Below are 25934 nucleotides of genomic sequence, written 5' to 3' on the forward strand. Positions count from 1 at the left end.
ATAACACCACTTCATCAACAGATCAATACTGTTCTGTAAAGCTTGGCAATCGTTGAGGGTTTTTATTGTTCTGAAGAATTTACCATCATCGGCGAAGAGTAAAACTTTTGATCCTTGGGTGTACTGGACCAAGTCATTGATAAATATTGAGAAGAGAACAGGGCCCAACAGCGATCCCTGAGGCACACCTGATATAGCAGAGAAAGGCTTCGACAAACAGCCAGCAACCCGAACCCGAAGAGAACGATCCCGAAGATAGCTCTTCAACCACATCAAGAGGCATCCACTGAGTCCAATAGCTTCAAGCTTGGCCACCAGGTGTTCATGGCTTACACGATCGAAAGCTTTAGAGAAGTCTGTGTATATGGAGTCCACCTGATGAGATTCTGAGAAGGCAGTGAGAATGTGATCTTGGAAGGCTAGTAGATTAGTAGTAGTCGAGCGTCCTTTCATAAAGCCATGTTGTTCAGCACAGATAACACCCTTCAGATGGAATGACAACCTCTTCAGAACTAGGGATTCAAAGGTCTTGGCAATTGATGACTGAACAACTACCGGGCGATAATTCTTGACGTCAGCGGGAGAATCAGACTTGAAGATAGGTGTTATATAACCCAATTTGAGATTAGAGGGAAAGATTCCGGCAGCCACGAGCATGTTGAAGTATATGGCAAGATGAGGAGATAAGACGCTACTGCAGAATTTCATAATTAATGGAGAGATGTCGTCAGGGCCAGCTCCCTTGTTCACATCAAGCGAATTCAGTACACCCTCCACCTCAGCACAGGTTACACAGCAGGAAGAGAGAGTGGTACATGCGTTGAGGTGATATCTAGGTGGAGATGAAGATGGAGCCTTGTACACAGAGGAAAAAAACTTGGCGAACATGTTAGAGATGTCTTGAGGATTTTTAGCAAATTGATGATCGAGCTGCAATCGAGAAGGAAGTGATGGAGTCCTCTTGGAAGAATTGACAAAACTCCAGAAAACTCGAACGTTACTTTTCTGAGATGAGTCGATGGATTGAATATATATTGAGTAGCATTCCCTCGTTAGTCTACTACATGTTGCACGAACACCACAAAATTGATAATAAAGACGATTATCAAGAGTTTGTTTGTAGCGCCTATGAAGTATCTTCTTCCTGATGATCGCAGCTTTTAGTTCAAGGGAGAACCAAACAGGAAAGGCTCGTTTACCAATGTATTTAGATGGACATGCGCTCCTGATAGTGCAGCTAAGTTGGAAGCAAAATTCTGAAAATAAGTCTTCGACAGGAACACTGTTATCAAACACAGGATAGTTCAGACGCTGAACCCAGTCAAACACATGGGCTAGATCACATTTCCTTAGATTGGGAACAAATGCACTGTAGTAGAGGTTTTCTGAAGGATTAATATCCAGGTCCATTTCTAGCGCAGGATGGTGACATTCCACAGGAAGAAGAGGGTCTGAGGCATTCAGGGCTTGCAAGTTCACAGAAGAAAAGACCAGATCCAGAAGGACACCTCGATCATTGTAGATATTATTGTACTGCTTAAGATCAAGGAAATTCATAACATCATAAATATATTGGGCTGATTTGTTGAGGTGGGTAAAGAGACTGGACCAGTCCACGTTCGGCAAGTTGAAATCTCCAATAATCAATAATGGGTGTATGTCTTGAACGGTAATTGACAGTTCCTCCAGAACAGATGAAAATTCCATGTATTGGGTAGAGTTTTGATTAGGAGGCAGATAGACACCACCCAGGACAAGAATAGAATTCTTTAGCTTCATGGCTGCAAAGACACATTCAATGTTAAGAGAAGACTGAGAGAGTTCCCAGGAATCAAACCGGTCCCGTATTGCCACAATCACCCCACCACCACTGGTTTTCTGGCTCGATAGAGAGGTCCTATCACATCTATACACCCTGTAATTGAAGAAACCAAGTTCAACATTACTTATATCCCCTGTAAGGTTGGTCTCCACCAATACAATCACATCATATACGGAATGACTAAGAGATTGGCGCAGGGTTACAAGTTTAGATCTCAGTCCATTGACGTTTTGAAAAAAACACACTGATTTTCTTTTGACCGTTGGAGTTTAAGCGTTTTTTTATTTCAACTTGGAAATAGAGGGAACTCCATTAATGTACCTTATATTAAGGTCATTCTCGCCAGCATTCCTCCTCGCTTCAAGGTCTGCTCTGAGTTTCTGAAGATGATTTCGCTCTTTAACTGTGCGATCTCTAGACATGCTGATTCCACCATCACCATTTGCATATTTGTCGGAGAAAACGTTTGGCGAAAATTCGAGCTTGGTCAGCATTAGGGAAAATGACTTTTATCGGCCTGGAATTATTTTTCTTATTTACTCCAATTCTAAAGAATTTAATAGATTCGAGGTTAGCTTCCTGGTAAACTCCAGACAAAAGCTGTTTAATTTGCTGTTTGTCGTGTTTTCTTTTAGATTCAGTGTTTGATTGGGAGCTTTCAGCAATACCGTAAAGAATTACATTACACAGACGTTTATTACGATCATTGATCTCCATCAGGGTTTCCTCAAAACCACTACCGTCAGCAAGTCTTGCATCGACTCTACTCTCAATATCGGAGAGTTAGAGCTTAGAGTGTTACCGCCAACTTCTAAGCTTTGGAGGTATTTCACATTAACTAAGTACATGTGCAAACGACTCAGTTCAATAAGTATTCGAAGATTAAGTTCACTTAGAATTTAATTAGAGTACATCTAAGTCATAGCACAGTTTTGAATGTTTTAATTGAGATTACCGTCGGTTTACTCTCAATGGAGTCAGAGTAATGTTGGATTATAGTACCATATTTTGTTTAAAGTTCGGTTTTTATGATGTCATAATTGTGAAAGTAACCGATTTTCCTGGCATTTGCTTTCGTTTAGTGATACAAAACATCGTAAACTTGTGTTTTGAGATTTGGAATCTAATCTAATCCTCATGGTGTAGGAGACGAGAGCCAATTTGCAAAATTTTTTTATTGATAGAGGAATTTTTCCTAAGAAATAAATAGGCTTAGATCTAAGCCACGATAGTTTTGGAGCAGGCGGAAATGGTAGAGTATAAAAAATATGGCTCGATAACTTTTTCAAATTATATTATTCCTACATTTATATACTAAAAACAGAGCGTTAGACACATAAATAATAGATGTCACCATCATCGATATCATTTCATATCTTTAACCCTTTAGGTACCTTTATATTTCAACAGCTTTAGCATAGTTGACAATCGATTTATTTCTTAGGAAAATGTTCTCTATCAATTACAAGAAAAACTAGGTTCTGTACTTAGACATAGATTGTAAATTGGTTCTCGGATCCTGAATTATCAGGCGGATAACTAACCTAATATATTGACTAGGTTAAAATAAATAAATGTTACCAAAGCGATGTAATACGCCTAACTTAGAAATCGCATAAAACCATTTCAGTGTACTCCATGCACACTACCTATAATATATACACTTAATTAAAAAAACACTTCTTATTATCTGATTTAAATTATATAAGTCAATAGGAATGTAGACAATACCTATCCAATGACAACCCACAAATGCCCAAAGCCCAACAAGATGGCGAGTAATCAGGGCTGAGGGATGGAACCCTCTGCTTGTATTGTTATTATTATTTACAGGTTCATTCTAGATGAACATATTAAAACTGCTGTGAGAATTCGTACCAATTTATTAAAAATCTGTATACTTATGTTTTCTTTTCTGAAGTTTTTTAAAGTTTTACTTGAGAGAGTACAGAGACTAGGCTACTACTGGGTTAGAATACCGTGTTGAATGTTCCACTTAAGAAAGTACAATGTACTTGAACCTGCCGTATAGTTGGAGCTTGCGACCCAGTTGTCTGAAGTGGCACAAGCACAAACAAACTTGTAACTTCTGTGTAGACACACAAGACGCTGTGTAGACTCACAATAGTGTCAGAACGGTGTAGTTCAATCCTTCGACGTTGAAGTAAGTCTTACATTGTACATTTATATGAGTATACGATACATTTATGTTTTTTTTTTACTTTTCTATGTATACTGAAATTTGTACCACGATAAGAAGAGATCAATGAGGGTAAGAGAATAGGGATGCATCCAGTGTATTGTTCGAGCATAGGCAGAACTTACAGGCAATGGGGTGAATAAATAAACTAGATAAGACCATTAGAAGAAACGAAACATCAAGCTGTAAAAGCAGTTATACTCATCATTGAATTTGTCATTTCATGTAAGATTTACATTCAGTTGCTTCCCTTATATCACGGGCTGTAATCACAATTGTTCCAAATAAAATCTTAATATTTTCATAACTATGTAGCAAAGACAAATCTGAAGCCTTCTAGTAATAGGCTTCCTTTAGCTCTGTCTTTGTATTTCATCTTCCTTTTCGTAATTGCCATCCTTTTAGCGTACAAAATCTTTGTATGTCTTAATTACAACATTTTACGTATTTTTCAACTGTCTATAATGTTATTTATTTGTCCATTTTAAAGACTTTAGTGACGGTATCGCTGCCTACATCTTTTTGACAGCTATCCTATCCATGATTGTTCTCTTATCTGCCTTTCACAAAGCTCAAGTCTACGACACCTTGTTATGAACCTTGTTCACAATTTAACCGTTTTGTTCGTATTACAATGGCAGTACAACGTTTTTTTTCGTTTATTTATTTTATGTGTATGTTTCATACTGTGTGAATGTTTATCAAAGACAAAAGTCAGATCCCGAAAGGGTGACCGGGCTCTACGAGCTTTCGGATCCCAAAAGGGTCAAAGACAAAAGTCTGATTTGCAAAATGGGGTACTTTGGCAAATTAAAGTTATTGCTTAATTGTTACCATCCACATCTTTGTCCAGGCGACAAGGCTTTGTCACAAAGAGATCGGTTACCCTCTTGGGATCCGAAAGCTTGTAGAGCCCGGTGACCCTTTTGGGATCCGTTACTCGTGACGGCCAAAACGCTTTTGGAATTGTGTGTCAATGCAAACGTATTCTTTGAGCTTACGCTCTTGATATATTTACGGATCTTCCGTTTCGACTTCGCTTTGTCTCTTCAGTTAAGGAGTTCGTGCGTAGAAGCAGCAGATTTTCGCTGCAACACACACACCTTAGGACAGGATGTGGATGGTAACAATTAAACAATAACATTACTTTGCGTGAATGTGTTGTGTGAATGGTGTTAAAGCGTGTCGTTGTATTTTATGTTTTAGGTTGAGGTTATATTGTCTCTTTCATATGATTGATCTGCAAAATTGAGGTTAATCTTGTTGTCTTTGCGTTTTTGGCCATAGCAGTAATCGTTAGTGCATAGAGGCAATATAGCATGTTAGAAACTAAATTCTCAGAATTTAAGCCCCTTTGGGTTAGTTAATTAAGTTTTGTCTAGTTGTCCAGCCAGCATCAGTTTCAATTCAAATTTTCTAACTGCCAATTCCGCCATATCGTTTATGGCTAGCGGAGAGTGTACTTAAAAGTTATTAATCTAAATTGATCCAATTTAAATATCTAATGATTATTGTTTTGTAATGTTAGAAATTAGTTTTTATATAAGAATTTATTCAATATTGTAAATTAACTAATGTTAAGTATTTCTGGTTAAATTGTAAAGGAATTTGAAATTACCCTGTCGATTAATTAGGCCTATTATTTTTTTTCTCTGAGATACTTTTCCATTTTGGGGAGTTAACCCGGATTATCCCTCTCTGTGTATCTGTCTATTAAGGCCCGGCTCCCCCGTACTGACAAGGACTGGGTAGGGTAACTACGCTTCCACGGGGAGAGGGATTTCTCTTTTTTATTATTAAAACCTCTTTTAAAGTCTACCTGACACCCTGAGTTGACTTAAAAATCACACTAATGTATTGGTTCTGGACAAATACCAAACCTAAAACCATATTCGTGTATAATTAGAACTCAATACTTGGAGACTGAAAGTTCAGTAAGTTAAAAAGTGAGTCAGAGGATTAAAAGTGTTCACCATGAATGAGGTTATGCCTTATCAATAATCAGCTATACTGGCGACCATCCTGAATTTAGCTCTATGAAAACAATGTTGAACTATTTAAAATTCGTTTAATGTAATTTAGTTTTTAAGTTAGTGAAATCTCTCTTACAAATAATTGTACAGTATATTATTGTTCGCTGTTTGTTGAGTGCTTTTTCTTGTTATTTTTGTGTCTTGTCGGTGACTTTGGAGGAGCGGTATGTTCTGTTTGCAACGTGGAGTCGAACTGTTCGAGGTCGTCAAGAAGCTGGTTAGCCGACGATGTTTCAAGATCCTTGTTTACGTCGCAAATTGCAGTGTCCTGTTTCATGGACGGAAACTGGAACACAAAAATATTATATAGTCTCATTTTGTTATTCCACATTCATGCATGCCACAAAATTTCAATTTTGATATAAAATACCTGGTGCTAATATAAAATTCTAGTGCAAAATATATCTTAAATTTGTAAATAACAATATTATTAATATATAGATTTAGAAAAAAATAATTCAAACAACAGCAAAAAAATAAATGGTTACACAGGATCAATTCCGAACAGAGACGTAGGAACCGGGGGGTCTGGTGGAGTCAGCAGACCCCTCTGAATTTTCAGGCAAAGATCAGGGTCGGGCAAACATTCAATTTAGTTAAGCGTGAAATAAAATTATGTGATCGCTCCACAGCAACAGAGTTATGATTAAAAACTAAATAGCTAATTCGGACAAGAAAACAAAATATAATTAGTCAATTTTAATTGTCGTATATTTCATTATATCAAATTAAATTACCATTCTAACAGACAAAAATTGTTGATACCGCCTAGTTCTCGTCAATTATATTCTTTGACTTGGTTCGTTTCAGTCAAATTTATTATTTTATGGCGAACGACAGACGCACGCGCGGTCCGCTCGGGTATTTTGGCATTGGCATCACAGCCTGCCTTTAACCTACAAACCCAATCTACATTGTTACTCTTTCTTAGTAAGAAGTATTACATATTATTTTACTAAGAAAATTAGATTTACACGACCGCAAATTAAATTTTCTGCTGTGAAAGTTCTAATGATATTGTGCAAGTAGTGATGACTTCAGGCCTGATGACTCCGTGGTCCAGCTTCGTAATTTAATAATTGGAAGAATGGAAACTAATGAGCCATTTTTGTCTTTAGGATTTAAATGCCCAATAAAGGTTGTAAGTGGAAGAATAAGCAGATAATGTTAACCAGAATGGTACAGAAAGTATATATGGTTATCCTGGTATGATGTATCTGAAACATTTAAATGCTATGTTTGCCTAAAATCTAAAAATCTTGGCCTAAAGGTTTTCTCCTGATGCAAAATAGACGTAACAATTTTTGTTACCGGATTGTTCAAATGAAAAAAAAGCTTATAAGAAATTTTTCTCATGAAAGTATTGAATTCTGTAAAGCTTCTATTACAGATTTAATGGCTTTTAATTAAACTCCAGTTGAGGCTCCGTTATGTATTCAATCAAATTTTCAAATGCTGAATCCACACAAAGCTCATATCAGCACATCGATTAAGTATTTATTAACTCGCATGCTTGCATTGAGAGACCACATCGATAGCGAAGGAAATTTATACGACCCTTTAATGTTGAGAGCATAAGGTATTCCTGTACTAAAGAAGTGGCTACTAAGAAAGAGATCGTGGCTTTTTCAAGAGAACTAAAATTAAATACTAGAGATCCTGGCTCTTGAATTGATGCGAAAAACTAAGGTTAGAATAAGACATCTATGGATATAGTGAGCGAGAAAACAGCCGAAATATATAAATAAATATTTATTTTATTTGTTTGGCACATTACCCCGTATATTTGTGTCCTATATGACTTACCACCATATCGTCGATGTGTCTATCCACAAATTCTCTAAGGTCATCACATGGAGTCCTTGAGAGAGATCTCAAAGCAGACTTTGATTCCACACCAACCTCGGTGCATTCTGCTGGAACAGTTATTTCGATTACGACAAACAATTGAAACAAGATTGTATAAAACAGCGAGTGAGATAAAGATATTTGTCACTGAAATCCAACCACCGCATTTTCACTGTGACGTACCAAAGCACTGAACAAAAAAGTACCATACATTTTTATGGCATTTTAAGTGTTAGGTTTTTGCTATTGGAGCTACATACTCATCATAATCTGAAAGTCGTAATTTTGCACAGGTAAAATTTAATAATTCGTTTTGAAGGACCTTCGTTTAAAATGATTATTCATTATTCAAAGAGGTTAGTAAATAATGGACCCCGGTATTTGAATAAACGTGCGATGACTACATCAAGCTGATAAAACACGTCTACATAATCTCTCTTATGGATAAGATAAATTATATAAAAAAAGATTTTCGAGATGATAAGATCTTCGGAAAAAATCTTACTACAGAACCCTTCAAGGTAGTCACAGTGGCAACAATGAATTAAGTTATCTAAGGAGTTCTTAATAAAGTTAAGTAATACGTACAGCAATAAAAAATCTGTGTTTCACTATTACGTTATACATATATAAAAATGACAAAGATTATTTGTGAATTTATTTTAATACAGTGCGATGCAGACAGTGTTACATACTAAATAAAATATCTGAGCAGCCACGCGCAGGAGGAGCCCCCTCCAGCTGTGGGGAGTGGGACAAGCATCTCCTCGTCTCTATTTTATCAGGTCGCTTGCGCCATTTTGTTTACACTGCACCTATTAACCTATTCTATAAATATAATACTAATACTAATCTTTATTCCATTCTTTTAGCAATTTTTACATCGTATCGCAATCGTCAATAGTTTATGTCAATTTACACGATTTCATCTACACATTCACACAACCTCATACTCACAATTCTTACAATCATTCAGGTCACAATCGCATTGACCTCAGATCCAGCAATTTTAAATATCCCAGCGGCTTGACATGAATTCATCAACAGAGTAGAAAGCCTTGGACTCCAAAATATATTGTACTTTTGTGTGTAGGCCTATGCAAGCGTAAAATATAGTAATTGAACAGACTAACGTAGCCATAGACGTATCCAGAGAACTTACATTTTGGTGTGAGATAAGCCAAAAAGTGGCAGTGGTCAGGTCAGGAGATAGAGCCAGCGGGCGAGTGACGAGCATTGGTGGGGATGCTGGGAGAGGGTGGCATCACAGCGGTGGAGGGGTATTTACCCACCCTGCATTAACTAAAATCCCCAGAGTCTTTTTATAAGCGGTTTACCTATAATACAATTTTTAGGCACTAAGAACTATGTGGAAAATACTGATTTAAAATAACCACTTGTCTTTCTCTTTCGCACGTCTGACCTCTGCTGTAAGTTCTTGAATCCACATGTTCTCTAAGCGCCAATAACGATATAAGGAGCTGTTGCGACGCAGCGAGTCAGTGAAGTTTTAGACATGAACTTGTGAAGTGACAAACTCGAGATAGACAATATAGTTAATAGTAGTGTTGTGACAGCATAAATTGGTGACAGTTTTATAAACAATTGTTTTATTTGAACCCAGCTTAGATTTAGGTTTTAAATATTATATTTAGATTTATTTATAAGATTAATAAATATTTTGTGGATTCAACATTCGCCAAGTGTTTCATTTAAGCAAACCCGTAACAATTGGTGTCAGTTGTGGGGTTATTATTGGGTACGGTGAATATTGCTCACTTTTTAGTATATACAAACTTTTAAGTTTAACTGGTGTGAGACTTTCGGACCTAAAAATAACAGAGTTGAAACGTAAATTGGAAGAACGGGATCTTGAAACAGCGGGAATAAAGTCTGTGCTACAGAACCGGTAGCGTTGGTTGCGGATGGCATTTATCCAGATAAATTCTTGTTTGAGACTTCTTATGTTGTTAGGCTTATGAGTGAATAAGAAGATAAATTAGTAGAGGAAAACATTTTAGAAAGTAAATTAGAGGATACATTAGAAGATAACAGAAATGTAATAGAAATTAGAGTAGAAGCTGAATTAAGATAAAATAGTAACATTTTACAGTATAAAGTAAATAGTTTAATCATTAATCTAGATACTAAGGTTAACAGATTAGACGATCAAACGCGGACCCCGACACACGCGGGGCTTACCAACAAGACAGAACCTTCAAACGCTAGAGCTCCGGGACCCATGATGTTATCCGCACCATGAAGCAAATTACCTATCTTCGAGAGTAAGACCCTGGCAGAACTTTCTCTCTTTGGGACAGCGACATCAGCCCATGGATGCCTTCAGATAAGGCTGTAATGTTGTGTTTTTTACTTCGAGGCGACGCTTTAGCGGTACTCCAGACTGTGACTATGACTAATAGACCAAATTTCGATAAAATAATAAAGCTCTTAGAAATAAGTTTCGGCCATAGACACATGGAACAACTCTATCGTTTCCAACTTAAGAGTACGTTTCCACAAAAGCCTAACGAGTCTTTACAGGAATTTGAGACTGACATAGCTCGCCTCGTCAGAGTGCTTACCCACCCGTAAATGATGAGGTCTATGAAAGGTTAGCGGTGGAAATGTTCTTGTGCGGTCTTCGTGAGCCCGAAACGCAGCAAGTCATTATAAGCTTGCCCGCTATAAAACCCTCAGCGAAACATTAGCCCAGGCCCTAGAATTCGAAGCAATGGGGGAGAATGTGCAATGGGGCCATGAACGAGTGAGAGGTGTGGAAATTGAAGACGTGTGGCCGCTTTCGATAGAGGAGATTTTCAAGAGGGTGATAGAGACATTAAAGACTAGGAGAAAGGAAATAAGATGCTGGATTTGTGAAGAGAAGAAGCATCTCTGAAATCTAAGTGTCGAAGGGTCTCCAAGGACAAGGACAAGCAGGGAAACTGAAAATAGTTGATGGGGAGGTTCGGCCGTCGACCGGACTAAAGGCTCCAGATACATCTGCAATAGTGGCAATGTCAGATGGGAGAGCGAACAGTTTCTACATTAATAGTCTTGTGAATAAAAAGTCGAGAAGAAACCTTAAAGACACCGGAGCCATAATTACTATCCTTTATCGTAGCGTTATAACTGATAAAGTCAAAAAGATCCAACAGCCTGGACGTTGAGGACCGCAACAAGGAAGACTGCGCAAGTCTATGGAGAGACGGCTTCTCATCACTGGAGGCTGGTTCAAGCGTCCCGCGTGGGTAGCTAATATTAATGAAAATGTTATACTCTGAATGGACTTTATAACCTTGAGACTCAAACTAGATTAAAGAAGAAGGTAGTGACTATCGGCGAAGAAGAGGTTATTCTGTGTTCTGAGAAGAACTGGACGGTCCTCTGAGATTCTGCGTGGAGAATCGGATATTGATACAATTTCACAACGAAAGACAGCCACCTTCTGCCTCGAATTGATGACACCTGGTACAGTCCAGAGGGCTGTAAGCTGGTCTTAACGTTAGACTTGACACTGCATTCTCGATCGGAGAAGGTTTGTGGTAGATCAATGTGATGTCATTTGGTCTATGGAACGATCCAGCAACGTTGGAATAGCTTATGGAAAATGTGTTGAGAGAACTGCCATGGAAGATTGTCTGGTTTATCTGGATAACATCATCATATCAGAAAAATCTTTCAACAATATTTTTGAAAAACTTGGAACAAGTTTTAGGAAAATTTGGGGTAAGCCAACTAAAAACTTGATCCGAAGAAATGCAATCTGTTTCTGAGTAATTGACTTGGGCATTGTGGTTTCTGATTAAGGGTATATCCGTGGACCCAAGGAAGACTGCAGCAATTATTAAGTAGCCAGTTCCACGCGATGAACACGAGGTAAGAAGCTTCTTGGGGCTTTTCACGCACTATCAGTGGTTCGTGATAGGCCAAACATCGCAAATCCCCTCACAAAACTTACAGAAAAAAAGCGAGGCATTGTCTAGAACGAGAACTGCCATAAAGCATTTGGCGGTTTAAAATAAGCCTTTAGTAATGTTATAAGCTTTAGATACCCAAGGCCAGAGTGTTTTTTTATGCTTGATACCGACACCAGTAATATCGCAATTGGGGGTGTACTGTCCCAGGAGAAGTAGGGTGAAAAAAGGTAGTTGTTTACTTCAGCAAGGTATTATCGAAGCCAGGGCGGAACTACTTTGTTACCAGAAGAGAGTTAATGTATGTAGTGAAGTCCATCATTCACTTCCATAAATATCCTTATGGCCGCCATTGTTTCCTGAGAACAAATGTTTTAATGTGGCTCCTGAATATTACGTCACCAGAGGGACAGGTGGTACGGTGGATAGAACGTTTTAGGAATATGACTCTAAATCGGTCCATCGCACGTGAACTGGTCACAGGAATGCCGAAGTTCTTCCCCGAAGACTCTGCAATGAAAGGTGTTAACACTGATAGCGCCAAGATGACAAGGACGCGATAGCAAGGAGGATGACTGTTGAAAATTGTCATTAAGGGAACGCTGAGATGTTAGAGCGAGGAGAAAGACAACGAACTAAAATACTTGTGGGCTTGGATGAAATCAGAGAAAAGAAGCCTGGCAAGAAATTCCAACGTTGTTACCGCCGACTTTGTAGACACAGTGGGAATCAATTCTAAAAGACGATATCTTGAAGAGCGCATTAGAGAATGCAGATGGTAATCGAAGGAAATTGAAGTCCTGGATCCCGGGCAACGAGTTCCAGACGTACTAAGACAGCTTGCTGACGGCGTTTCAGAAAGCCATTTAGCAGTCAACAGGACGCTGAAAACATACGAGAAATGTTTTATTGGCCAAACATGACGATGGACGTAAAGAGTTAGAGCAGGTATTTGAGCATCAGCAAATAACCTCTTGAGTCTTAATAGGGCCCCTCTATATACAGTAAGTAAAACCTTGTAGCACTTTTCGAGAGCATGGCTATCGGTACAAACCCTTTTTCTGAGACCGTGAATAGACACAAGTACATTCTGGTGACATGGACTACTTTAGCAAATGGGTCGAAGCATATATACTTAAAAGGCAGTCACTGTAGCCGACTTGTTAGTGAATGAGTTTAACTGTCTTTTAGGGGTACCAATGGAACTGCATTCCGATCAAGGAAGATATTTTGAGTCTACAATGTTCTCCCAGATATGTGAAGTACTTGGCACCGCAAGACAAGGACGACAGCTCTTCATCCACAATCCGATGGAATGGTGGAAAGTATGAATGGAACTTTGTGGGAAATAAATATATGTCCAAGGTCGTGTCTCAAATCAGCGAGATTGGGACCAGCACATACACTACTTGCTGATGTCCTACCGTAGGTATGTCAGCGAAACTACGAAACAAACGAAGGTAGGCATCGTGTTTAGGCGAAAACTACGATTGCCGTGAGACTTTTAGTTTGAATGCAAACCAGGAGAAGCCATACCCGGAGATGATTATATTACTCTCCGGAAGCGGCTGAATGAAACTCGTGATAGAATGAGTACCAACGTCCAGAAAGCGAGTGATATGAAGGATCGATACGACGTTCGAGCTGATAAAGGATGCTCTCAGCAAGGAGACCTTGTTTGGTTTGTCCAAATTTACAAACATATTTAGAGGGACCGTTTGAGGTGGTGACAAGAATAAATTACGTTATAATATATCGAATTGTCCACTTAACCACCTCTTTCCGTATCATGAGGGCAACGGAAGAGAATAAAAACGAGAAGTTCGAGCTCTCCAGTCTATCGGCGCCGATTTGGACGGGATGTCTAATCGGCTAACGCAAGCAATGTGACCACAGTGATTCGGAAGGATTTTTTTGCTTTTCCAAACGAATTTGCCTTTACTCACTGCGTATCAGAGGATGTAGCAGCTTCACGAGGGAATACCACGGTCTTCAGGAAGAAGTTTAGAGGAATTAATGAACTTGAGCTCCATAGACCAGTTACGGGGAAAGTACTACACCTTCGACATTGGGATCGGCACCGTTCTACCTGCTGATAAGGAGAAACCATATCAGGAATTTACTCATCAGACCTTGTGGAGACGTCTAGTCAATCTGCGTACCCACCTCCAGTGCTCAGGTGTGAAGCAGTTCGGGATCCCTAAATTAGGTTGTAGCTACGTTGGTCTAGACCGTAGAATTGTAGAATCAATGTTGGAGAAGGTCTTCGAAGACTCATGAATTAACATCACCGCTTGTATTTTTACTCCTTGGAAAAACATAGAGACGAATCAGACAGGGTGGCTTAATCCAGAGGAAGATGTCGGGCCGTAGTAAAAGGTATAATAGATGAATAACGGCGTTGGAGAGAGAGCGCTCAGTGGCTTGGGTCCTTTATCTGAATCTTCGCCGCCCCTTCCTACATGAGCGGTGGGTGAACACTGTAACCTTTTACTTACCTGTTCTTCCCTTCGGCACGTCTGTCCTCTCCAGTAATTATTCGAATTCCAAGGTTCTCGAAGCGCCAATAACTATATAAGGAGCTGTAGTAACGCAGCGGGTCAGTGACGCTTTGGAAATGAACTTGTGAAGTGACAGAATTAGTGTTAATACTCGTGATCGTGGTAGTTGGAATTGCGTTATTAGTTACTGACTGTGTCCGTGTTAAAGACTCGTATGTAACTAAATATACAATGTAGTTAATAGTTATAGTGTAACAATAAAAATTAGTGACAGTTGTATATAGAATTATGATATTTAAAGCCAACCTAGTTTTAAGTTTGTAAATATTTTTTTTAGAAATATTTATAAGATAAATATTATAAATTATTTAGTCAATTTAATATTCGCTGAGTGCTTCATTTAACCAAACACGTAAAGTTTGGGGCTAATCTTGTTTCGGTGTATTATTGTGATTTCCTTTTCATAAAGAAAAGCCTACTGTTTTATTGTTTGTATATTCTGTTTGTCGTTGGCACAAATCATGCTGGAGCATTATGTTACTACATTAAAACGTTTAATCATCTTATATAAATAAAATGGGTAACTGCAGAAGATCTGATATAATACTACGAATTCATTTTTTTTTTACTTTAACCATTACTTATGGTTAAATAACATTTGGTTTCGATGTAGAAACGTTGTTCCGACAAGTTTAATTGTAAGTAAGCAAGCCAGGCCTGTCAGTATCACTAAATTCGCCATAAATCATTCTAATCTACATGCATGCTGTAAACTAAGTTTATTTTCGTTACTGATTATACTATGATTGAAATTGAGTCAGTTTACTCACCATTGTATTGTAAATTGTTCAAATCGTGTTTATCTCGTAAAACTATCCTGTCATTGTAAATATAGGAGTCAGAATATGCCCTCACCTAACCAACCTCGGGCCATAACTCGGTCAAACTCAGGGTGTCGATCTAACTTTCTCCAAAAATCGGTGCACAACTTCCTCTGGCTGGGGGTCGTATCTTCACATCGAAATTCCAAAGCGATGTTGTGGAGAGCTTCCGAGAGCAAGGGGGTGCCATCCTTCTTTTCCGCATCGTCTTCTTTATTGTCTGAGAGAACAATCTCGCTTTCTTCCTGTTCTGATGTCAATTGTCGAAACATACTATCTTCTTAAATCAACATTTTGATGCTTTTGATCTCTACTTTATCTAAACAACAGCTGTTAAAAATCACGTGCTTGTTTCATTGACTATGTAAAAGCTTTATAATTCTGAATTTACTTAAGCTGTATCGTTTTTATCATTAATTTTGAAAGTAGAATCAGGCAGTAAATCCATCATTTTCCAAAGCATAACATTTCCCATAAGTTTGAAGATGTATATTTCTACAAGTTTAATTTGGTATTAATTTAACTTGTTTAACCTTTTTAACAATAATTATGCATTGCCTCGTCAGCTGGCTGGATTAATATAGTACATGTAATATCTAAAATAATAAAACTTAATTTAAATAAACTATATCTGAAAATCTGACCTTGACTATTTCTATTAATATTGATAAATGTTAAATGTGATTTGTAAAGTGCCATATAAATATGATAACATCATAATTTTATTGTTATTGAGTAAGACATTAATAAAATTTATTTTAGTTGTGAGCAGCGCTCATGATGTACCGAAAACTGCAAATAATGAATGAAATTCTCAGCTGCAACGCATCCACTATTCTCGAAATAAATGTGATCGGGGCTGAGTTTCATATCTTCTACCCTTCTACAGTTATGTAGGGTAGTTTGGAAAAGCACCGAAAGGAGCGCTAGTCCTAATCCTGGTTTTTGATTGGCTGAGAATTTATCTTGTAGTTCATAGAGTATAAACTAAGATGCAGTTTTAATATCTAAATGTATGTTTTACGTTTTTATTACAGACTTTATTTTTTAGTTACAGCCGTTAGAATGGTTTATCCTCATTGCCATATTTATTCATGACTAATTTCTAAACAGCTGTATTTATGATACTTTAAGCAGAGTTAATTAAGTTTTCTTAATTCTTTTAACTTACTAAAAACTTATATGTGGTATGGCTGCTTATGTATATTTATGATGTACTGCAATATAAAACAAGTAAACGTTTGTTGCAAACCTAAGTCAACAAATTAAAATAGTTGAAAATTTGTTAGTATCAAATTGGTACCAATAAACTTGAAATTGGTGCTATGTGGAAGGTGCTAGAAACTAGTGCCGTCGTCCAGTTTCTGATAATCTAGGGTGGATACTACAACGCGAGGGTACGATGAAACCAAATCTTTGTAACGATTTTTCTACTCTGTTACTTTCTACTCTTTTTTGCTTTATGGGACCGATATCATCCCTCTCGTTACCATTGGTAAGGATTACTGCATTAATATATTTTCCTTATAGGCACTACTTCGAGTGTTGTTTTTCGTTCGTCACAAGCAATCCGGTCAGAGTTGGTAAAATAAAACATAATCGAACGGTTAGTCTATTACGCATGTAATTTAAAAGGTATAACACTTAAAGCCCACTCTTGCCATATTTGGACAAACATTCATCCCATATTTAAACCACAAAAATTGAAGATGGAAGGAATTTTGAAAAGATAACAGGATTTCGGACATTTGCTTATATTCGTTCAATGTTACAAAAGATCAAACACAGCATTTCGAGGATTGGAGCCTATCCTCTTCGTCAGATAGGGGAACAGTAATGCATATAATAATAAATAACAGAAAGAAGAAAATAAGGAAAAGAAATGGTTCAAACATATCCAAAAGCTGCTTGGAGTCCGGTCCAAGCGTTGTCATTTCACAGGATACAAGTCCCGAGCACAAGTCACGAGTACGAGAATCACAATCACACGTCACACCAGCTCAGGCGAAAGTGGGATATTAACGCGTCTTGCCTTTACCCCTTCCCACTCCTGACCATCACCTTCCTGTTCCATTGTTTCAGATGACACGACGGGATGCCGAAGAAAGAGTCAACATTGATTTTTCTATTAGTAGGTGCCTAACCTTGCCTGAATGTCTTGCTTCTAAATCAAAATACATAAAATAATTTGTAACAGTTTGGAAGAAAAAATATTTGTCATATGATATACAGTTCTGTCAAGTTGTGCATGAACTTGTACAAACCAACTGTGTATGTCTCTTCTACCAGGTCAAGTTAATTTAGTTATGCATGGTTGTTTATGTAAATGTGCAGTAGTTGATATATAAGGCAACATTGCAATGTTGTGTGCATCAATATGATACAAATAACTTAGGGATTAGCATGGCAACGTATCATAATGATATAGAAGGCCTGGTGAAATAGTAAATGTAAAACAGAATATGTAAGTATGTATGAAAGTGTAGCAGTTAAAGCGTTAAAAATGTATCTTCTGTCTGTCTATCCACACGATATCTCGAAAACTAATTCTCTTGATTTATAGACGTGAAGGTTTGCACATTAATTCATTTCTATACAGGTATAAGTAACATCAAGTTTGATGATGGTGCACAACCCTTTATGAAATGTGATTAAGCGTTAGCAAATCCTTCTCGCAGAATATCTCAAGAACAAATGAGCTATACATTTTAATTTTGAATATTTGCTATCAGTAGAAAGGGTGGCACCATTCTCTTTCTGTATGTATGTCTGTTTTCCATAGGGTTTGTATTTCTACATAGGTAATGTCGTGTTTGATGATGGCGCATGCCTCCCATAGGATCTGGCTGATCATCATTGAAGCCTATCACACAGTGAACTGGCAAAATTTCCTTTCTGTGTGCTTGAGAGCTTATGTTGTGTATTTATTTATATGTGATCGTCTGTCTGTCCGTAGATTATTGTTTACAAAATGAGCTACAGACTAAAAACTGTGCATGTAACGTCAGCGAAGCCTGTTACGCAACAAGTCGTCGTGTGTACTCAGTATGTAACAGGTTTATAATATATTCATTAAAATAATCATAGTCTATTACAGTATTTTACTTTATTTACAAAACTAATTTTTAGGACCTTGGGTTAGAATTGTTATAGCTGTAACTTATTAAACATTGAACAACTTTTTGTTCAACCAAAGTAAATGTAACAAATTAGGTTTGTTTTGTTTAATTAAAGTAACTTATACAGTGTTTTAAACATTTATCTTGTTGATATAATCATGCTTAAGTCAAAATATTTATCGTAAGTCATTATGTTTGTAGGCTCTTCTTCCAGAGAAACACGTTAAAAATTAAAACACGTTCTTTTGAAAAAGGACCATTGTTATTACTATGTTTATTTTCTAAATTCAGAAATATTTATATATTATGTAAATCTTAAAAAAGGACATCATTATGATTATAAAACATTGAGTTATAAAGAACTTGACAGTATAGCTTTTAACCATTTTACAGATTTATTATATGCATGTATGTACTCGTAGTAAAATTTAAAAACAACATAATTCAAAACACTAATTTTTACCAGACCAGAGGCCCTTATTACACCTACTGTGCCGCATCAATTGTTTTCTCAGGTTTTACCGAACGAAAATTTATATTCTCTAGCAGAAACAAACAGTATGTTGGCGCATTAACAATAACCTAATTCCTCATCAGTTCCATTTCCCAGTTTTAGTGTCTTTTAATATGTCATATTACTAATATTGATGTATTCAGTATATATTACATATTTCTAATCATATGTTGTAATCATTCAAATTCATAAAGTATACAGTGTAATATGGAGTATTGTTATTGTATTATTTTTTAGTAGTTATACTAAGTTTATAAATTATTACATTATCGCTGATTCAACTGATTCAAAGTTAAGTGCCTGCCCCATCTTGTGCCGAAAATATTACCAATTATGTTCGTTTGCAAATCTAGCTTAATAACAAACTCGACTAATTCTTTTTGGTAATTTTTTATAAGAGTATACGCGTATATGTTATCCATGAAGGTTTAAAAGTGATTAACAGCGCCTGCACCATTGCTTAAATTAAATTATAGAAAACTTTATTCTATGTTTCATACAATTCCAAGAAACAATGTTTGGAAACTGTTTTCTAAATTTTCCCAAACTTGATACAAACACCACCATTGGAAAAAGTTATAAAATGCTCTTACTTCTATCAACCCCGAGTTTATTGAAACAGTCTGAAACGGGCTTAAAATATTACCAACGCTTTCAATGGATAATTCAAACCTATCTGAAAATTAAACATCTGATGACAATTCTTTGTTGTTCAAATTCTAAAGACATAATCAAATAAAGTATGACTCAGGCTCATAAACTCGTGAATTGCAGTTTTGCAGAAATGCTACTTTTAATCTGTTGAATAATCAGTTGTTTATCTCTTAACACTTTTAGTTGCACTATACCTATACCTAATATAACTAATACATCAGTTCAGATTGTAACTAATACAATCATATAATTAATATATTGTTTATCTTTGCACACGCGCGCACACACACCATAATCACACTGAGATGTACTATACACATTAAAAATAGTACACATTTTATATATATAAGTGTATATAAAATGTGTTCACTCATACCGAAGAGTCTACCGCTATGGTTGTTTTTGTACTTCCTGTGAAAGCAATCCTTTTTTTCTTTGGTATTTAGCCATAGGCTAGATTTTTTTTTCTTCCTGTCCTCACATACGGTGGATGCGGAAACGTTCGTCTTACACATTCTTCCATTTACCAGCGGGATGAGTTAAGAACGACTTGTCAAGTTTGTATAGTTTCTTACTTCATTTCATATAAGAGTTTGAGACAACATCAAATATTCATAATCTTTACAACTTAATTTTTACAGTAAGTATTGTTTTATTCAGAAAATGTTTTTTAGGACATTATGTACATCTATTTGATATTTTTATTATTTCACTGCAACGTTGTATCTATTATCAGTAGTGTGATCCATGCCTGTTTGAAACTGTTTCAGTTTTAACTAACTGTACGATTTTATTGCAAACAAATGTCATTTTAAATTTACCATTACTTAAGATACTTGCAACCTTGTTGGTTTAAATAATCATGCTACTTTTGACTAATCAAGAACATATTTATAGCCTACTGTCACTTACTCAATAATATACTATTCTGATTTTATTTTGCCTATTAGAAGTTTCCTATAAAGTGAAAATATAAATAATAGAGTAAGTAATCTATTAGGCCTAATGCTCATCATTACATATAATGTACCTACAATTTTCATGTTAGTGAAGTGGAGTAATGTCAATCACAGATCCACTAATTCGGAAGATTCATGATGTGATTTATTCTCACACAAGCCGATTCAGTGAGATGTCTACATGCTGATTCAGATTAATTTGGAATGTGCTGTTTATTTCTGTTAGCATAAATTGTTTTAGGTAGACTATATTATTATCTAGCCTATTGGTTTGATACAAATGTAGCTACTTTATAGTAAGCGCCCACCACCACAATCAAATTTGGGTACCAAATTATCAATTAAAGATACCCAAACACTATGGAATGCAAAACACATTGTAATTATAGTTATTAGAATTAATTATTGGCAGCTATTTTTATCTGTTGAATATCAATATCGTTCAAAATTATTGCTGACATTACTCAAAAACCATACAAATAATTTTAATTTGTTTAAATTAATTTTGACCAATATTACTATTTAATACATTAAAAAGAGCTGGCAATATTCAATTGTAAACCACTGTAATGAGAATATTTGTGTATTTGATAGTTTAAGTATTTCTAATCAATAATTTGGTTCCTTAATTCGATTATGGTAGTGGTCGCTTACTATACTGTAGTCCATTTTTAGAAAATGTTTTTTACTGCAAAATGAAATAGTATAACACTATCATATTAAAACCAGAATAAAGTTACTGCATTTTATCTCATATGAAATAAAGTCAATTATTTTAATTAGCTTTCCGATACCATTATTGCAAATCCCATAAATTCACACCAACTATTGACATATTTGCCCGTGATCACAAACCATTGTGCACAATATGGCCTAAAATCTTAAAGTTTAGTTTTTTTATACACACATTGCCACTCCTATAAATAGACCTCATATAGTTGCAGAATTATATAGTTAAAAATAACTTTGTAACTTAGTATAGAAAGATGATAGCAGTAAAACATTGATAGGTAACCTAGGCTTTTAATTTTGTTAATTTTATAATATGATTACTTATATAATTTATATAAAAAAATGAAAATACTATAAGTAGAATATATTGTGTATCAGAAATTAATTTGGTAAACATGCATACAAAGGAACTATTTATTATCCAGTAGGCCTTTTCCAGATGAATAAAATATGGCTAGACCTAATATAAAAAAAATTGTATATGACATACGATCTACTAATCTCTTTGCTAAACAAGAAAATTCTATTTTAAAGGGCAACAGTCTGCAGGGTTTATCTGAAACTTCTCAGGCCACATAGCCTAACTTATTCATGTCTTAGGAGGTGATCTTACCACAAGCATAAAACTCCCTTTTGTGATGTTAGCCATAAGTGTATTAGCAGATTTACAGCAACTCACAGTTTAAGTTTATTGTAATTCTTTGTACATATCTATTCACAACATGTAACTTATAGCACAATGGTATCAAAAGATTATATGTAATTAATGTTCTCTACTCTACATATTTTGTAGCTCATTTCTTTAGTATCCTTCTTATTTTTCAGTATTAAATCATTCAGATCACTAAGAGTTGAATGAAAGAATCACACCAATATTTGGAACACAAATTTAAGTCAATGCGTTTTTGTTTAGCATTGATACTTAAACTCTCTTGCATTTCATGTCAACTTGAATTGTGAGTAGAGTAATCCTCCCCTCCCTCCAAAAGCTCTTCTAAAAGTCACATGTGGGAAAAAATAGTACAAATGTTCTGAAGACACCGCATTGTATGAAAAGCATGTTAAGCTTGTAATATCATGTACTTTTTTGTGACAGTCACTGGAGCACATGCAGCTTTAATTTTATCATATACAAAACATGTAACTAATTACATTAACTGACAAAAATTATTATATACTAGAGACAGACTGTGTACTGTACTGTCTGTTTATGTAGGTTATTATATGCATGAATATTGATTTATAGTTAACATATAATTTTAAAAAGCAAGTTAATGTTAAACCATAATAAAAATATAAATGTAAGGCTTCCTGCTTATGTTTGCAATGAAAAAATACCTTTTTAATTTATTTCATCTTAGTTAAATTAACAATTTTATTTCATTTGGTTGTAACCCTTAACCTTGTTGAGCAATTCAGCCAACCTAGTACCCTATGTATTGCTTTTGTGTATAGGGAATTAACTAGGGGAAGGATGAGGGAAATAACCCCCCCCCCCTTCGCCAAAGACCTAAACCATTTAAAAAAATATATACCGGTTGAGGCAGAACACCCGTGCTGTATGTATAGCGGGAGAGCGGTTTGGTTTATTGACATAAAACAAAGTGCTTTCCCTATAAATTTTCCTGGAGACTCCATTGAAAATATATTTATCTAATTCTATGTATAGAGTGTTCCAGAATTAAAGGGTTGAGTTTTTTAATCTAAAAATATTTAAATGTAAGCATAGCATGTAATCATACATCATTTTAAAGGTCTTGTTGAAAGGAGCTTGTTGGTGAAAACAGAATTCACTTATCTCAATTTGTTTCAAAACTTTGGTACAATTCTAAAACTCATGTTTATTCTAAATGTTTGAAAAATCATTAAAATTAAACAGATTATAATTTATAAATGAACGTTGAAGAAATAACAAAATCTTACTTTGGTTGTTTCACTAGTTTACAGGTGTTCAAACTCTCAGATCCATTATTTGTTAAACACACTAAACAGCGGTTTTTAGATTGTTTCCTCCAAGTCTACTCTAGAACTTAAACTATCTACAGCTCGCAACACCTCTTGGCCATTGGTCAAATTTATAGTATTCCTGATTCTTTGCATATGTTCAACTGTTGTTGGTCTTATAGTGTACACTAAATCTTTCAACCTACCCCATAGCTAGAAATCCAGGCATGTCAAATCAGGAGATTTTGGAGGATAGTTGACAGGACCACCTCTTCCCATCCATCTTCCAAGATATTGTTCATTGAGTGTTTGTCTAGCGTTGGCGTGTAGTGAGGTGGTGTCCCATTGTGCATAAACTACATGTTTTCCAAGTCTTCATCAGCTAAACTTATCAGTAAGTTAGGCAGGTAATTAATCAAAAAGTTGTAAGAGTCTTCAATGAGGTGTTATGCAAAAAAGTACCTACAATCTTGCCAACAACAATGCTATACCAGGTATTCAAAGTCCAGTACCTCTGATTATTAACCTCACGCATCCAGTGTGGGTTCTCAAAGACCCAATACCTCATGTTATGGGGGTTTACTTCTCGGTTTCTGTGGAAAATTGCCTCAACACACACAGTACATAATGAAAGAAGTGTTTTTTTTATTGACACATTTTTCTAGCCCACAAACATAAATTCATTCTATAAAGGCAGTCATCACCATGCAACTCTTGGTGTAGCAATAACCTATACTGGTACATTTTATTGTCTTTCACGATCCTCAACAATCCTTTTGGCTTACACCTGAATCAAGAGCAACTCTCCTGGAAAAGTCAATTGGATTGAGTTGAACTGCTGCCAAATACTTCTGGTGCCCTATTATTTCTTACAGGCCTAGCCAGTGTCTTTCCTTTATTTTTTTCTTGTTGCACTTGTCCTTTTTCACACGTACAACAAGCAAGTCTTTGAAAGGCTATTCACGATTAAGGTTCACTGTCTGGATAGTGTTCAGCATAGAGATACACTGCAGCTGAGTAGTTCTGAAAACATTCACTTAACACCATTAGCATTTGGTACGCTTCTTCATTTGTGTACAGTATTTCACAGAAACACTATAATTCACAATAAAAAAGCATGTTCTAGTTGAGAAACTAACAGAAAGTAAACCAACAATGACCCAACACAGGTGTTAGTGAACCACTGATAATTATCAGCTGATAAATCAATCATAAGATTAATTTTACAGTGACCCAGGAGCTAAGTATCAATGATAGTGAACATTGATAGGCTAATACATTAAGAGAGGTACCTCAGCAGTTAAAATGTGAAATGGTATTGAGAAAGGGTCCACTATTTTTACCTACCTAAGAGTGGAAAATTACAACAAAAACATGAAACCATGTTGAAAAATACAATTTTTTTTCAAAGGTCATTTAATTTTTGAGTATTTACAAATCCGTAAAATCATCAAAAGAGCCCTGCCGCATGTTTACCTTAGTACTTAATGTTTTAAAAAACCATTTTGTGATTTGCATATTAACAGCAAGCACTCAAAGTAAAAAAAATCACTTATTGTACATTGTAAATTGCGTGATATTTTGTGCAAAAGCGTTAAGTGCAACACCAACTATTAGATTGTGTATCATGCAACCTATTTTTTAAAATAAACCTTCCTCTAACCAACCTAGTACCTGTAAAGTAGTGAAATAACTTAAGATTTTGTTATTTTTTCAACGTTCATTTATAAATTACAATTTGTATTATTTTAACAATTTTTCAAACCTTTGGTATAAACATGACTTCGTTTTGTTTTATTAATACATTATACTTAATAGTACCATTCTCTATAATAATTCATTATTATTTTTAAAAATTCATTTTAAATGTTTTGTTTTCTTATAATGTAAACTTTCCAAGTGGACAGTTTATGAATGGCTAAGGCAACGCCATAAAATATTGGGAAAGTTACGTGAAAAATATATTTCTGCTTCATTTTTGAAAACCATTGAAGATCTGAATAAAGTTTAAAATACATACTTTGTCTTAATGAGAACATTAAAATGATTTACAACATTATGCATGTTCATATTTCAAAATGTAACTGAAATGAATTTTCCAAAATTTGAGTTAGGGTTCAACACCAAAGTACTCTTAAAAGTAGTCATGTTGCGTATCAGAATCAAGCTCAGTTATTGTAAGCGAGAAATCGGAATCAGACCAAACAAAACTTCAACTGATTAAATAAATTTTTTTAATTTCTAAATTTGTTTTAAAAAAAAAGGCCGTAATTTTGAAATGTAGGCTATTGAGATAAGTGAATTCTGTTTTTTTCAATGAGTTCCTTATAACAACACCTTTAAAACTATCTATGATTTGCCCTATGCTGTATTTAAAAAATTTTAGATTGAAAACTCGACTCTTAATTTTGGAATACCCTGTACATAGAATCTGATGAATATATTTTCAACGGACTCCCCTGGAAGATTTATGTGGAAAAAACACTTTGTTTTATGTCAATGAACCAAACTGTTCTCTTGCTATACATACTGCACGGGTGGTCTGCCTCATCCAGTAAACAAGAATCCAACTTGTTTGAAATACAGCAGCTAAATATTTGACTTTAAATTAGGCCTACCTATTTATTAAAATTTATTCAGATTTATTCCATCCCCCAGGTTGTGTGCTCATAAACCAGATTCATGATCCTCCCCAGTGCATTCCAGTGTTACTTTAGTTTTAAAATGTTATTTTAACTACAGCTGGTTTATTAAATTTGTTTGCCATTCCAAACAATATATGATATAAACAAGTTATATCAACTAATTTC

At 35.6% G+C, this 25934-nt stretch overlaps 3 protein-coding genes across 7 annotated transcripts in view; 1 reads left to right on the forward strand and 2 right to left on the reverse strand.

The window, feature by feature from the left end:
* The window catches only part of LOC124354446, a 47511-nt gene extending 45195 nt beyond the window's left edge, over positions 1-2316 (reverse strand). Inside the window, exons 1-2 of the mRNA XM_046804899.1 lie at positions 2144-2316; positions 84-1915 (exon numbers count right to left, since the gene is read on the reverse strand). Of these exons, the coding sequence (XP_046660855.1) occupies positions 84-1915; positions 2144-2316 (2005 nt within the window). The remainder of the gene's footprint in view (positions 1-83; positions 1916-2143) is intronic.
* Positions 2317-6073: 3757 nt separating this feature from the next.
* LOC124356005 lies at positions 6074-15729 on the reverse strand. Of its 2 annotated transcripts, none has more exons than XM_046807153.1 (3): positions 15237-15729; positions 7862-7971; positions 6074-6341 (listed from the first exon to the last, which is right to left on the reverse strand). In XM_046807153.1, exons 1-3 carry the CDS (start codon positions 15472-15474, stop codon positions 6150-6152), a joined length of 540 nt encoding a protein of 179 aa, XP_046663109.1. In that variant the 5' UTR covers positions 15475-15729; the 3' UTR covers positions 6074-6149. The 2 variants fall into 2 exon arrangements, with proteins under 2 accessions (XP_046663109.1, XP_046663113.1); XM_046807157.1 differs by having other exon boundaries at positions 7862-7968; positions 15237-15728.
* Positions 15730-19974: 4245 nt separating this feature from the next.
* LOC124352973 (DNA-binding protein Ets97D) overlaps positions 19975-25934 on the forward strand; it is a 44292-nt gene continuing 38332 nt past the window's right edge. For 3 of the 4 annotated variants that reach the window (XM_046802733.1, XM_046802735.1, XM_046802736.1), the window contains exon 1: positions 19975-20129. The gene's annotated coding sequence lies outside the window, so the exon portion shown is untranslated. The remainder of the gene's footprint in view (positions 20130-25934) is intronic. The other variant, XM_046802734.1, reaches the window with a different exon arrangement.

The sequence above is a fragment of the Homalodisca vitripennis genome, chromosome 1 (assembly GCF_021130785.1).
Source record: "Homalodisca vitripennis isolate AUS2020 chromosome 1, UT_GWSS_2.1, whole genome shotgun sequence".
In the NCBI taxonomy this organism is placed as follows: Eukaryota; Metazoa; Arthropoda; class Insecta; order Hemiptera; family Cicadellidae; genus Homalodisca; species Homalodisca vitripennis.